The sequence below is a fragment of the Puntigrus tetrazona genome, chromosome 20 (genome assembly GCF_018831695.1).
Source record: "Puntigrus tetrazona isolate hp1 chromosome 20, ASM1883169v1, whole genome shotgun sequence".
Taxonomy (NCBI): domain Eukaryota; kingdom Metazoa; phylum Chordata; class Actinopteri; order Cypriniformes; family Cyprinidae; genus Puntigrus; species Puntigrus tetrazona.
Window position 1 is genome coordinate 23,639,287 of NC_056718.1, and position 15,000 is coordinate 23,654,286.

Here is a 15,000-nt window from a genome sequence, read left to right on the forward strand (position 1 = left end):
GCAATATTGATTAGTTCAAATCATTTTATGTGTGGAGCGATGCATGAAACCGCAGTTACTGAATAGCTATTCTCCTGCCACAGGACAAGGAAAAATAAATCACTACTGTAAGCTAGGTTTGTCAAAAGGAGTTTCAAAATCCTAACCGATTATGAAATCTGGTTGCGTCGCACACATACGGAGAATCTTTGCAGGTTATCTTCCCTCAGATCTTCAACATGCACACACTGCAAGATATTAAGACGATCACGCCACAAGCAGATCTCGTCATTGATATCTCAGTGATGTTCACATTAAGCTGGTGTACTAGCAGCTTTCTGTACTCGCCGTGTACATTTAAAACTCGCCCCGGCACTTCTTTTTCCTTACGGTTGCGGTACGTTTGAGCGAAATGGAGGAAATCGTTTGCCCGAATGCCAGTTTGTAGCTTAGAAAGCCAGGTGTAAAGCAGCTTCTCAGACACCGCTTAACGAAAACTTTAGTATTTAGCGTCGCTCTGACAAACTCAACTCAATCAGCTGCGATACACCGAGAGCCGTAATTCTTATTTTTCCCAACGGTGCAAATAATCGAATGCCACAGCTGAGAGGTGTGGATGAAAGGAGATGATTGAGCAACCCATCCATGGTTAGTGAGATAAACTAGTGCAAATCAGGCAGTGCAGAGAGAGAGTTAAAGGCCTAATAAAGAGCTTTCTGTAGCTGTAATGAATGCCTGGGTAAAACGGTGGACAGAACGGACGTGCTGTAAGCCTTCTCTGAAGGTGACCGACACAAAGCACTTTTCTTTTCCTGGATGATTGGCCTGGAGTCCAAAGTGTGTGTGTGTGTGAGTTCGAGTCACTCCAGGGAGGCACCCAGACAGACGGCCAGGGGGACAGCATTATCTTAGGCAGGTTGAGATGGTCCTCTCTAATGAAAGTAAGGATTGAGTTTGTGGTCTGTAACAATCAGTCTGCAGCAGCTTTCCAAAGCTCTAACAGACGGCTCCGGCAGAACAACGCTGGTGGCAGCTTACACACACACACACACACACACACACACACACACACACACACACACACAAAAACTCAACCTTTGTGCATTTGGACTCTATGAAAAGAAATTCCAACTCACAACCTCAGAGGAAACATTTCTAGCCCAAGCTTGACTAAAATTTGCAAACACTTTCAATATTTTCATTGAAAAAACTGACATTTGAAACTTGAGGGGGTGAAAAACATTTGAACTGGCCAAAGGTACAGAATTAAAGTTTTAATTTGAATTTAGGAGCAATGAAAAAAAGTTATGAACCCTCTAGTTTTGAATAGTACATTAATTTTTCATACGAACTTCCCATAAAGATGTTTTGAATTTAGGAATGGAGTATTTTCAGAAACTTTCTAAAAGGTTAAAAGATATACACAAATCAAACTAATTTTCTAGAATGCATTACTTTATTCTTTAAAACAGCAGACTTATTTTTTTTTACATTATTTTAGTTAAATTATGAAAATGAGTGATGGGTTTGATTGGGATACTAGACTAAGCTTGAATAATTGCCAAATAAAAAAACAAAAAACAAAAAAAAAAACAATATATATATATATTTATATATATATATTTATATGTATATATATATATTTATATTTAATATAATTTAATATATATATTTTTTGAATTGGCAATTATATATATATATATATATATATATATATATATATATATATATATATATATATATATATATATATATATATATATATATATATATTGCAATTCAGAAAATAAATAGGAATGAATAGTCAAAGTTATGTAGTTATTGTGTTTTATTGGTATAATTGGCCAAAATCTAATTAGAACGTTAGCCCTGGTATCAACTTGAACCGTGACCGTACTGGACACTGAAGTAGCCCACATCCTCACTATTTTGCTGACACAAGTCACTTTAGCTTGCAGGTCTTCTCCAAAAACAAGGATGTCAAGGAAGCTCTTGTCTAGTCAGCAGCCGCCTGGTCGTTTGATCAAATGGCCAGTAGTGTGTAACATTTCTCTGGGCTTTTTCTCTCTCTGTAACATTGGACTTTACCTGCAGGGCGTCGTAGTAAAGCTTCTTTCCCTCTTCGTCAGTTTTGTCTGACATGAGCCAGGCCTTCAGCAGGTACTCGTAGAAGCTGTCCCCCAAGCCTCCAACCGAGACGTGATCTGCAACACAGCGAAAACAGCAGAGTGTGTGGAAAAACCCAGCGCAATAGTCCGCTTTAAAACAGAACAACACAATTCACGAGGCACACAAACATTCACACGGTACGTGAGGTTCAGCGATTTTTGACAGTATGGCAACAAACGCTGGAAGTGAATAGCGCGAATATCAACACATCAACAGAGCAGCAGCAGTAATAAGAGAACATTGCTTAAAGCAATGTCATTACGGAAAGATATTTTATTACAAAAATATACTTAAATGAGTTCAATAAAAGAATACAAACGAATCTTCAAACACAAAGTGAAATGCAATGCATTTTTAGTGCCTATAAATCATTTAAATGAGATTTTAGAACCTATCAAGTTTGGGTTACATGATCTTTATAGGGTTACTCCACCCCAAAAAGAAAATGTTGTCATTAATCACATCTGCCATGTCGTTCCGAACCCGTAAAAAGCATGGTTCGAACACAATTTAGGATATTTTTGATGAAAACAGTCCAATTCTGACTGTCAAGGTGCAAAAGACGTCACCTGAATGCTCCATCTGCCATCAATGAGACAAAACAAAGGCTTCTAGTTTTCATCAAAAATATCTTAAATTCTTTTTCGGAGACGAACAAAGCTTTTTTTCCGGTAATTATTGCCAAAATTTTCATTTTGGGGTAGAGTGATCCTTTAAGATCCCATATAATCATTCATATCTGAACTGTGTATGCTTGAAATGTGTGTGTGTGTGTGTGTGTGTGTGTGTGTGTGAGTGTGTGTGAGTGTGTGTGTGTTTCCAGGTGACGTGTGAACGGGGCAGTGTGTTCAGCGCTGTCCGGTCCACTGTGCGTGAGAGATGAGAATCTGTGGCCGTTGTGTGATTGTCCGATTGATGATCAAACTCATGAATATTTCTACCTCATTAAGCACTTGTTTTTGCGATAGATTTGTCAGGAGAAATCAAGAGTCGGCGCGCACAACCGTAAATGAAATACGCTGCCACGCAGCTATTCAGAGAAAATGCACAGAAGCTTTAGTTTTAATGTCAAAGGGGCTTTTACGCTACCGGTTTTGTCTGTTAGCAGCTAAATTTCTGAATTAGGCAAATTTTTGTTAATCTTCCTCGGGGATACTCAAATTATGCAGCTCATGGGCCAAAATGCACACCAGGGGCCTTTGAATAAAATGACCTGCTAATAGCCGATCCTTGACTTTCCAATGGTTTTAAAGCATGCAGTAACCAACAATTACATCTGCGTGCGCTACATTAGCCTTGTATTTATAGCCAATCATAAGTGCTGCGGAGTCTTCATTTCCCACAACGACGTAGTGAACCTGAATTAACAAAAATAACGCATTTAATACAAATGCATTAATTATTATTACAACTTCAGAAGCGCTAGCGGTTTTGTTCATGTTTTAACTTTAAATGTCTTAAACCTTCACAGATATCATGACTTAATATTCAAGAAACATCCACTATAACTTATAATCCATTATAATCCCTAATGGATGCATCGGTTTTTAATGATGCATACATATATTACATTATATTTTGTTATTTATTTTTTGGTCACTAAATGAAATGCACACATTTCAACACGCTGTAAATTAATGCACAATGATTAAAATAGAGATCAGAATGAATGAATTCAGAAGCCTTCTGTGAATTAATATTATTTTCCATTCACAGTACGTTAGTAAAAGGTCAATAAGACGGCTGGATTTATATGATAAAAAAATTCTAACACTATAGAATATCATTCCAATTTAAAAGAACTGGTTTCTATTTTAATACTTTTAAAAGCGTAATGTATTCAAAGCAGAATTTCAGCAGCCATTACTCCACATGACCCTTTAGAAATCATTCTATTTCTTTTTTTACATGATAATTAATATTTATTTGAAATATAGTTTTTTTTAGCAGTGCAAATGCCTTTATTTGACTTCATTTCACCGATTTGGTAAAAATGCACTAAAATACAACGTAAAAATATCAGTCTGCACTGCAAGCAGAACTAGATCACTCTTTGACAAAAGGAGTTTTCTTTGCAGTGGTTTAGATATTATGATGGGAAAGGTATTTTCATTCTCTTGCAGTACAGGCAGGAGTATTCTCAAACAAAAAAAAGACTTCAGCAGGAGGTCATTGATAAACTCGTGGCAGACTGGATTTGCCCGCAGGCCAGACTTTGAGCACCTCTGCGCTATCTGATTCAACTTTTTAGTCACATAAGATGACTTTTCCCCACTGTCGTAATAACAGTTCACAGACATCACACAGAAACTCAAAAATTCGCCCGTGTTGGTGGTAAGAGGGCTTCACTGTGCAAAGGACCAGTGAGGTTTTCTGTTGGTAAAAGCTTGACAGCAGGAAACAGGAGTTTAGCTGTCAGCTCTGGCAGCGCTTCCTGTACAAAACCCCAAGACCAGCTGAGTCTTTTTACCCAAAAGACACTGGGAAAACGTGAAGCCTCTCTGTACAGCACTGAAGCACGCAGACCTCATGCATGTTGGATGCTCATAGACGCACGTTTCACAGCGAGCCTTCACCAAAAGGAAACTTCAATGTGATTATATTACAGCCAATCAGAGCACGCTCGATACTTTGAACTTGTAGCCTCGCCATTCAAGTATGTTCTATGTGCTCTATGTGTCTTTAGATCGACTTTGTATGTAATCTCCTTGCATAAATAACTGAATACATCATTTCCTTCTGTGTTTAACTGTAGAAAAAGCATCAAGGTGAATGGCTGCCATCATTTCCTCCCAATTGTATTATTCCTAACTTGCATGACTTTTTCTTTTGGGGAACGCTGATGTTTTGAAAGCTGTCTAAACCGTTTTTATCAAATCAAAACGCCGGACACCACTGACTTATTGGGTGCACATGCATACAGATACACACTGAAAAGAAACAAAGCGTTTTTGGTTAAGGTTTAAAATAAGGGAACATTAGTTAACAATACAGCCTTTGTTAATGTTCATTTTTAGCAGTTACTAATGCATTGTTAAAATCTTAATTTTTGTTTGTTAACATTGGTTCATGAACAACAAACTAACATTAACAAAGAGTGTAATAAATTGTTCGCTCATTGTTAACAAAAGACAAATTACTGTAATGTATTACTGCTTTTTTTTTATAAAGTTTGAGTGAATGACATCAAATTAATTCTAGCAAATATTTAATTAAAATTACAATTTAATATTCAAACTAATGTTAATAATTTTAATAATTTTATAAATGAAATTATATATATATATATATATATATATATATATATATATATATATATTTAAAATATAAATTATATTTAAAATATTTATAAATATATATATAAAACTAAAATTACTAGATTAATAAATTATTAAAAATAATAATTAAAAATAAAATCTTCATAAGTGCTCCTATTCTCTAATTTTGTTATCTTATAAGAGAGTTTACTAGCTTTTGGAAATTCTGTCAAGTCACACATATGAGGCTAAACTACACAGACTACTCTGAAACGAGGACTTCTGACAATGTACGAATACATTTGATGTACGACGAGGAGAAAAGAAAGAAAGATAAATGCGAGGAAGGGGTAAAAGGAGGGTAGACTGTGGAATATATAAGTTGGCTGATTCATGTTGTTGTTTCATTAAGGTCAACCCTTGAGTTACTAGCTGCTCAAACCCCAAACATGACAACTGACCCATATGGAAAGCCCTTCAGGACTGTTCTGGGCCACTTGTGTGAAGCAAAAAGACTGACAGCTATTTTTAAGAGCAGCCGTACGTTATCATCCCATCTTCCCTGTGGCCTGCTGCCATCTCAGATCATTTTTGTTTATGATGGTCTTAACAAACGACTTTTGTCAAAGCGAAAAAAAGAAGGAATTGCTCCGATGCACAAAAAGAGAAAACTGACAGCTGAAAAGCCTCTGTTTTTCCATCAGAATTCATGTGTTTGTGTTATCCCGACTACACACACACACACACACACACACACTGCAGTATCTTTGTTCTCCTCCGGCTCTTCATCATCAAGCGTCTGCGTCATCGCTGACCATGAAGTTGAGACAGCGCTGCTTCTCCACGCTAAGCCGCCAATATAAATCCCTCAGAGCGGGGACGGCACGAAAGCCGGCTAACGCGGCAGAGCAGGCCTCACTGCCGAGGGACCAGCATAAAACGTGTGTGTCATCTAGAGGATGAACGTAAGGAAAAGAGTGTATATAATTCTGCCTGTGTTGCGTAATTAACCCTGAAAGCACAATGGAGACAGACGTGGTGGAAGTCGACATTTATTGACAGTTTCGGGGTTGCCAGCGGTTTAGTTTAAGTCTCAAATGGCATGCCCACAGACCGTCTGCTCCAGATCACACTCAAAAATATCAAAGGCTGGCTGTAATCGCCAACTCCAAAAGGAGACGCAAAGTTTCTGTCAGCCGGCTGGCGAGCAAAGCCGAGCTCAAAAGTTTCCGGGCTCCTATAGGAATAACTTGTCACTGGTTTTGCCAAAGTTTGAGAGGTTCGTGGTTTCAAAGTTTTAAAAGAAACTTTTGCAAGAAAACAAAGTTCTGCTTTTGGGTTTTATACAAATCATGGGTAGTAATTTTACATATACACAAATATATATACATACACGCACACACACGCGCACGCACACAGACACACACACACACACACACACACACACACAGATATATTCACATATGTATACATTTTTATATATATATATATATATATATATATATATATATATATATATATATATATATATAAAAAAACATGTATACACACGCATATAGATAATATAATACTTCTATTATATATATTTCTTCTACTATTACATTACACTATATTGAATTTTACTTGCATGTACACACACCTTATACACACACACACACACACACACACACACACATAGTATGATTATGTATATATGAATATATAAATAACTAACAGCATTAAAAAAAAAAAAAAAAAAAAAAATTATATATATATATATATATATATATATATATATATATATATATATATATATATATATATATATATATATATATATTTAGTATTCCTGATGGTCTCAGCAAGACTTTTACTCAACAAACAACCAACATATATATGTGTGTGTATGTTTTTGTGCCTGAAAACACAGAAGTGTTTTGTGTACAAATCATATCTCTAAGAGAAACACTTCGAAATCAATTCCACTCAGAGAAAGCGTCTCGCTGGACAAATTATGGATAAAGACACTCAATTTTATCATGACATTTCAACTCCTTTGGAATATATTACACTTCTACGAATTCTTCTGAAGTGCTCCAGTGTGTGTGAGTGTGTTTGTGGACTTACGCTGGCCCCACTGTCCACTGTTAGGGTTCAGGTAATTCGGGTACAACCCTTGAGGTTTGTCCAGTCGATTCAGCACTTTTCTGATGTTCATTACCTGCAACGGCAGAGCACGCATCTCTTATATCATCACGTCAAATTATTAAGCCATAGCTAAGCTCATCCAATACAGTACGCCATTGAAAATGCAGTAAACAGCCTTTTTGATGTCTTCCTACGGGAGACAGGACTCATAAATCTACAGACTAGGTCACTTTCACAGTTTGTACAGGCTCATTCAGAGCTTGTAATGGTGTCATTTGTCTGTGTCTATATTGCAGGTCAGGTCAGCGGATTCATTCGGAGAGAATCAGATCTGAGAATTGCAGCGAGACGAGCATCAATATAGAGGTCACACTGGGCGACTGTCGGTCAGCTCGTCTTAACAGTTCACGACCGCCGCTCCAAGTTCACATTTAGTTCAGCGTGGTGTTTAATGCACTGCAGAGGCGTAACGCCTGAACTGTTGCTCACCTTCTCTGCGAAAACTGGTCTCCTGGAAAGCTCGCTCAGATGCATGAACTCCAAATGCAGCGTCCCGTATTCGGCGAGAATACTGCTTCCGCCTGACGCCCATGGCCAGTTTCTGCCAATCCCACTGCACGGGGAAGAGGAAAGAAGAGAGAGAGAGAGAGAGTGACTTTTCATTTTACTAACTCTCATGAGATGTGTGTGCATACAGTTGCTGTGTTGCTCTGTAAACCTTCAAACTGTCAAAATCGGCCATTTTGAACCAGAATCTCACTTAATTTGACGCGTTTCAGAATGAAACAGAATATTTACGGAGATGTAAGGCAGGACTTGATTTCACCCAACAAACCTGACCGGATTCAGGGCTTTGATGTTACTGGTGAGAACTTCAGTTCACTTAAGCCAATAAGATTTATAGATAGAAATATACATTTATATTTATACACAAGGTTTAGGGTAGGAATATATAGAAGTTCGACAGAAGAACACAATAATTTGAAGTAACAAAAAGATTCCAATTTAAAATAAATGCTAGTCTTTTTACGTTTTTTCCCCATTCATTTAAAGAATCCTGAATAAGTTTTTAACACTGATAATAATCATAACATTATTCTCGAACAGCAAATCAGCACATTAGAATAATTTCTGAATGATCATGTAATACTAAAGATACAACAGCTAGGATTTTAAATACACGGAGGCAAATATGACATGATATGGCAAATATGGCAAATATGACCGCCTGACATGAAGCGGAGGCTAGTTGCATTTAAAATCCTGTAATGCACGGCTAGCCGTTGATTATCCCGCTTATTCCATAGTTATTTGCCAAGTTATAGACAAGTTCAAACCAGCAGCTCTTTGCAAGCGCAATATTTGACCGAAAGGGTAAAAATTACGGTTATTTTCGTCAGTTACGGTTCATTAGCGCTAACATTCCGTCCACTGCATATCAGACACAGAGATGAAACGGTGCGGTAAGGTCGCGTTTATTTGAATGAATTATACCGTTTATTTGAATTAATTCTCGATTTGTGCGTTACCTGCGTCTGTGCGTCTCTCTACAAACAATCAAGCTGTGTTTAGTTACTTCAAAAATAGCGAGTTCACCACCTCGTGGCTGAGAAATATACAAAAAAAAAAAACCACATCATTAATAACACATCTAACATGGTTGCCAAGTTGATTTCATGGCCTTATTTTACAGAGCAGCCGCGTTTTCCTCCTGCGATTAGAGTCTCCTTTATTGACTTTCACTGGCACGGGTCCAGCTAAAAGCCGACAACTTAACTCCGTCCGGCCTGGAAATGGAAGCCACCAGTAAGCCACGTCTCCTGACCAGCTGTTACTACCTCGACAGCAGATCCGCTCAGCGCACGCCTCGGCGTCTGCACCAATTACCAAGATAAATTACTGCCAGGTAATGACGAGTAATCGCAGCTTTAAAACAACGCCATTCTCCACTTTATTTTTAAAGCCTAATTCTACAAAACGAAGCGTGTGAGATATTCGTGTCATTAAGACAGCAAATTGCACCCAATAGCTCTGGCCGGAAGGAACGGTTTCGTTTGGAGGCGTTTTATGTGGATGTTCTTCTATGCGTGATGCAACTGGAAGTCCATGCACGTCTGTATAGTTAATGAACAATGGCTTTGACTCCAAGAGGATATTTTCTAGCCTCTGGTAGCGAATTCTCAATAACCAAAAAATGAGGTAAAGGCCTCATATTTCAGGCCACAGCAGGAAATGCGTGCAAACACCTCTGGAGTGTTGCTAGCAATGTCATCATTTTTTACGCGGCGCTGATCCGCCTCTGGCACTACAGACCTCTCCGCATTACACACGCTGCAGGGCTTTACAAAGCAAGTATTTGTGTGTGGAAATTGCTGTGTGCGAAAGCGAAAATGCATACAGTGACATCTGACACCTGACCAAAAACGTGCTAACATATAATGCTAACGGAATATAAACACCTTGCATTCTAATTGCACCGCGAACGGCTGCTTTTATTCAAGTCAACAAAGCACCCAAAAAGCAATGGTTTAGGGATTTCCTTCGCGTCTACACTTTAGCCTGACTTTAATTATATCATATAGACTACAGAGATTTGGGCGTAACGCTTAAAGCGCACCTATTATGGATTTAAAAAAAAAAAAAAAAAAGACCTTTAATGCATTGTGTAATAAGCGAATGAAAACATCATTTAAAAAGTTGAAATCTGAAAGCGCACCGTGTGTGAAGTCCTTGTCTCTCAAAAGAAACCAGTCCCGAGTCGTTTCATGTTGACTGTCAAATTGAAACTTTAGCATATTGCTGCCTGCTTGACGATCTTTCGTATTGGTTCTGAACGAAAACGCAAATTCATTCTTTGCCACCAAGTGCCACTTTTGAAGCTTTAAAAGCTCACAAATACTGCTTTAAATGAAACTGACCGGAGGGGTCAATCACCAGAGGGGTTTGGAAAAATGAATCATTTAACAAATCTTTGGGAGTCTGTGAACGAATAAGGTCAAAATAAATGCATAATATAAGAAAGTGAAAGTGTTTTTTGACCTTGCATGCAATATTATATTTTAATATAATATTTTAAAAGTTGTTTTCCCAAGTTCTCTAATACTTGCATAAAAGTGTCTAAAAAAGGTTGTTCTAAAGTTATCAATATATTTTTCTTGATGAAATGTTCCTCAAAAAAAAAGTTACTTCTTGAAAGTGTCTGCATGCGCAATTGTTGCTGTGCTACTTCAGTTTTCAGCATTTGCTTGTGCGCATGTATTGTCACACATTATTATTGCTGTCTCCAAAAAAACTAAATAAATAATAATAATAATAATAATAATACAACTGAGCCCCTATGGGCACGAGCGCTCCCAAGCAAATGTTAGTGTAGAGCCCCGAGCTGTGCCAAACCAATTTGTTTTTCATTACACAGATGATTAAAGCATGTAAAACAAATTTAGGAAAACTAAGGAAAAGAGATGTGAGGCAAATAACAAAAAAACAAAAACAAAGGCTCTTTCTTGAGATTCACACATACAGAATTATTTGTTCTCATGAAATTACATATGTAGTTATGGTAATTTCCATTAAAGGAAATGACATAACAGTAGTGACATATTACTGAATATGGCGTTGTTTTAATTTAATCTCAGTCCTAATGACTTACTAACGATTAGTAACAAATGCTAATGACTTAAAGCCTATTATTCAGTATGTCCTTTTTTGTTAAAACTCAAGGATCCAGCTGCACCTCTAGAAGAACCGTCACACTTTATCATTGTTTATTTGCAAATGGCCCCTCCCCTTCGACGAAAGGGAGGGTCGGACAAGTAGAGCTCATTAGCATATAAAGAGACGTGAACTAAAACGACACTCTGTGAACGGAGCTGTCGTTGACGAGGTAAAAACGGCGTTGATTTACACAACCACAGGAATTTTAGCCAAAGTGTGTCGAAACCTGTGGAAATCGCTCACCCAATGTCCCTTTTAAAGCAAGCGATTGTCCATGCGCTTCATTGGCTTAGATGTTTAAACTTTTGGTGTAATAATTTTGGTCTAAAAATAAATTGAAAGCAACTCGCAATTCTCACACGCACAAAAAAAGTTGGTATTTGTGGATTGGGGGGACTTTCCGTAGGCATAATGGTTTTTATACTGTGCAAACCGTGTGAGCTCTTGCCCTACACCAATCCCTACCCCTTACAGGAAGCTTTGTGCACTTTTAGATTTTCACAAAAACACTATTTAGTATGTTTAAGCCTTTTGAATTACGGGGTCATAGGCAGAGTCCTCATGAACCACCCTCAAATGGTCACGGCCATGTCATTAAACAAATTTGTGTCCGCAAAACCACTACACGCGATTTTTGTATTATTTTGGAGTCCTAAAAGCTTCCTCTTTCTCTGCTGTCTTTCTATGCAGACCTACGTCCCTCGCAGTAGGCCACTTAATAATGAGCAGTAAGGGATACATAACAAATTATCTGCCAGAGCTCTGAGAAAATACCATTAGCCTGAATAATTAACTAGCGCTGGAGTGAAATACGAACTCCACCAAATGAACCGAAGCTCATGTATCCTCAGGCTGCTACAGAACTTAGCCTTTATGTTTGACACCAGACCAGAGTCTCACAATGATATTCTCTCCATCTACAACCTAACATTTCATTAATGTAGGCCAGGGGCCACATACTGTACGTATGCTATACATTACAGAGATCTATAAAGCTGTCGTACCCCACAAAACTGATATTGATCCTACAGAATGAAATGATATGCGTTTGTATTTAACTTTCATTAACGTCTGCAGACGATAAAAGCTGCAGAGTCGTATCGGTAACGGTTAAGACCGCTCCGGCAATAAGCAACAGCAAAATGCCTCCGAAATTAGGCTAATCGCATCACACACGTATTCCTAACAGCCCAAGTCTTCTGAATTGATTACCCAGCTAGAGTTTAAGCACCCGGGGCACGGAGGCGACTCGGCCGTTTGTCATAATAAAACGGAGATTAGCAAAAAAACGCTTATACCATTCTTTACTCCACGACATCTGCTTAATGTAAAGCTCAATTAAACCGTAGAACAATTTTCCGTCATTTTGTTCGATTTTATTTCATCTGGGGCAAGAGGAAAGTCCTAAAAATGGATCAAACGGAGCTGTGGCTCTCAGAGGCGGGAGAAGGGAGTAATGCCTCATTATTATCCGACCTCTCGCCTTGGCACGACCAGGAGAAACTTCCTCATCAATCCACATCAAAAGTGTCCATCAGGCGTAAATAAGCCTGTTATGCAACCCCTACATATACCCGTAATAGATGAGTAACTGGAATAAATGCGAACAATTGTAAAACACCATTTAGAGGACATCAATTACCTAAAGAGGAAAATTATGGCTGAAAAGCACACAGCATGTGGCCCATTCGAAACGTCGCTATGAAGCTTACGTTCCTAACCAACACTGAACATCTCAGCGAGGTGCAGCCGCCATGCGGTTACCGTCTTGCCTTTTATGAAACAAATACGTTATGTGAAAAGCGCATTCAGCCACCTCAATAGGAAATTAGCGTTGATTCACACTCCATAACTTTCTTGAGCGTTTCTTATTCAAGCTCGCACGCTTATGCCATTGGTGTGACTCACCGCGCCATGTATAAATACACACGCGACGTCACAGAGAACTGGATTTGTATTTGGTTGCTATGTGGATGCGGGTGATTGACTACCAGTGGGAAAAACCGGAAGAACCCACCCGTATGCGTTTCATTAGGCGCCGGGCGAAAATGCAGAGTACCTCCCCATTAAGAACCTGTAATAGACTCTTTGCTTTAATCCCTTCACAATCTCTCTCTCTCAAAAAAAAACAAAAACCTGTGGATTCTGGATAGTAATGGAAAAACTGCTCTCGACAGGTGATTTGAAGTCCGACGGCGATTGCCTTGAAATTTATTGCTCAAGCAGGTGGATACAAGTGGCTCATTGATGTCTGAGGCAGAGAGATGAATTAAGAGATGAAGCTTCTCAAGAGTGTTTTATTGTGCTGACTAACAATAAGTGTGATAAACAAATGTATTCAACTCACTATTGACCTTAATTATCAACAAAGCTAGACCAGCTTTATGTTGCAAATGTCTTTGTTAGGAAAACACAACGATACTTGCATTCATAAATACCTTTAAAAGTAACATTTTAAAAGCTTTTTCAATTCTTGGAGTCTAGGGGAAGAATTCATGAAGCTCTTAAAGGGATTGTTGACCCAAAAATGAAAAATCTCACGTTAATTACACACCCTGATGTTGTTCTAAACCCGCAAGCAATTTATGACAGAATTTTCATTTTTGGGTGAACTTAACCATTAAAAAAAAAAAAAATCAAAATTGTCTATATATATATATATATATATATATATATATATATATATATATATATATATATATATATATATATATATATATAAACAATTTTTTTATAATAACTTTAATCCTTTGTGTGTGTATATATATATATATATATATATATATATATATATATATATATATATATATATATATATATATACACAATTTTTTTTTATAATAACTTTAATCCTGGCTATTCAACTTATCAATCTTTTGTTTTCCTCCAAACTGAAGTCACATTATTTCAAAAAGCATAAAGGGTGACGAACAGTTGAGAGAATAAATATTTAAATAATAAAAAAAGTAAATTAAATGCGTCAGATAATAACTTAAAGCTCTATTTAAAAATAGAACATGTAGAAACGTAATATGAAAATTCTACATTTGGTTTCACTTTATTTTGATGGTCCCTTTAAAACATTCTGTTGACTAGAAGTAACTTTCCACCTAAATATGTACCACCTCTATTAGTGTGTTGTAAAGTGGTAGGGTTAAGTTTAGAAATATTAAATTCCTGAATATGATATTTTATTTTGGGGACCAGTGAAAATGTTGGCAAGGCAAACAAAAAGCAAAAATACCCGTCCAAACGGGCAAACGCAAAAGAAAAAACCTTGCCATTATTGCTTGTTTCCCTGATTTTAACTCACTATATGCGACAGTATGAGCAACAGTTATTGTGGTTATTTTAAACTATATGTCTTTTAATAAACTTTCATGCACATTTTTTACCCAATTTGTACCATTCCACCTATTTGACATGAATACGGTACAGTATATTGACTGCGTTCAAGAACCGAAGTTAAAAGCACGGACTTAACCAGCTTGTATTAAAAGAGTTCGCTCTTCTCTTGACCACGCAGCACACAGGACTCTTTAGTTTGTTTGAAGCCAAGGAGGTTAAACAGAATTAAAGTGATGTCAGACAGGTAGCACGGCAAATTTGATTTGAGAATCCTTTATCTGCCTTTCAAGCTTTCACAAAAAAAAAAAAAAAAACCAGGATGGAGTGCAGAAGAGAGATAAGCTGTGGAAAAATGACCATGAAATGTGTTTCACTGAACAGAGGACACTGAAAAACTCTTCAGCAA

General features: G+C 37.4%; 1 protein-coding gene across 1 annotated transcript in view; it reads right to left on the bottom strand.

Annotated features, from left to right (window-relative positions):
- man1a1 (mannosidase, alpha, class 1A, member 1) overlaps positions 1 to 15,000 on the bottom strand; it is a 95,948-nt gene that overhangs the window by 11,026 nt on the left and 69,922 nt on the right. The window contains exons 6-8 of the mRNA XM_043219282.1: positions 8,022 to 8,145; positions 7,512 to 7,605; positions 2,068 to 2,183 (exon numbers count right to left, since the gene is read on the bottom strand). Coding sequence (XP_043075217.1) covers positions 2,068 to 2,183; positions 7,512 to 7,605; positions 8,022 to 8,145 — 334 coding nt within the window. The remainder of the gene's footprint in view (positions 1 to 2,067; positions 2,184 to 7,511; positions 7,606 to 8,021; positions 8,146 to 15,000) is intronic.